General features: G+C 39.9%; 1 protein-coding gene across 1 annotated transcript in view; it reads right to left on the bottom strand.

The window, feature by feature from the left end:
• Positions 1-747: 747 nt before the first annotated feature.
• LOC111866733 overlaps positions 748-1,083 on the bottom strand; it is a 3,366-nt gene continuing 3,030 nt past the window's right edge. The window contains exon 2 of the mRNA XM_023855948.2: positions 748-1,027. Coding sequence (XP_023711716.1) covers positions 755-1,027 — 273 coding nt within the window. The 3' untranslated portion in view covers positions 748-754. The remainder of the gene's footprint in view (positions 1,028-1,083) is intronic.

Raw genomic sequence — 1,083 nt, 5'->3', positions numbered from 1 at the left:
ATCCATATGCACAACACTGTTTCCATAAAATAGAACAGATTATTAGAGCATATAAAAAATCTTAACACCTTGAACAGACCACAAGTAAAACCATGTATAATGGCGATTCTTTTTCTACTGTGTCATTTGTAGACCAATTCCACTTTCCACAGAGCAGAACTTTTGCTACTCTTTTATCATTTTCCTTTTGTAGAATCTACAGGCTCAGTGAATGCTAACAGCTGAGATCATGACGTCATTAATATAACGTTTCATATAATAAGCTTAAGCCAACACAGTCAAACGGAATGCACATATTATCCAGACATGTTCTTTGCAAATCGGCATGCCTCTACCATACTGGTTTTCAACTTTCTTAAGCATGTAACCCATTTTCTGAAAGATTACTCAGCAATCTACTGACAGAAACAATATCCCGGATGAACTTAATGCCACTGCTTACTCTTCTTAGAGGCAGTAGAGTGCTAGTACTTAGATCTGACAGTCCGCTGACATGGGGTAGGAGAAGTATTGGTAGTGGCGGGGAGAGCTCCAGCATGGTAACAAGTGTGGCGGGGAATACAGTACATGCGTTCTCAAAAGGAAATAACTTCTTACCTCATTGCGTTGCGTACTGTTGGTGGTTTAGTCTCGCTGATGTTCACACATCTGATGTTAAGTTTTAAGTGCCGAATGGCAGACTATTAGGCACTATACACTATTATACACTTTTCACTCTTATATACATGAATGTTTATTTACATATTACACAGGTCTATTCTAAAGGGGCAACACTGGCAATGTCCACATAGATATCATCTCCACATGCCTGTCCTTCCTCATCACAACCAGATGAATCGGAGCTATCATCAGAACTGTCGTCACTATCACCGCCAACATGGAAGATGAACTCCCGTCCTGTGTCCAAAAGGCCTTCCCATGACATTAATTGTTGCTGAATGTTCCTTACATGTTGGCACCTACATTGCCATTCTTCTGCAGTTATGGAAGCCAATTTTTGGTCTGCCAGTTTAATGACATCATCCACCTTAAATGAGGTATTGTTTTGAGAAACCAAATGTTTTACGATGGCCCACATTATCT

Source organism: Cryptotermes secundus, unplaced genomic scaffold, assembly GCF_002891405.2.
Source record: "Cryptotermes secundus unplaced genomic scaffold, Csec_1.0 scaffold6080, whole genome shotgun sequence".
NCBI lineage: Eukaryota > Metazoa > Arthropoda > Insecta > Blattodea > Kalotermitidae > Cryptotermes > Cryptotermes secundus.
This window is presented reverse-complemented; position numbering and strand designations above follow the sequence as displayed.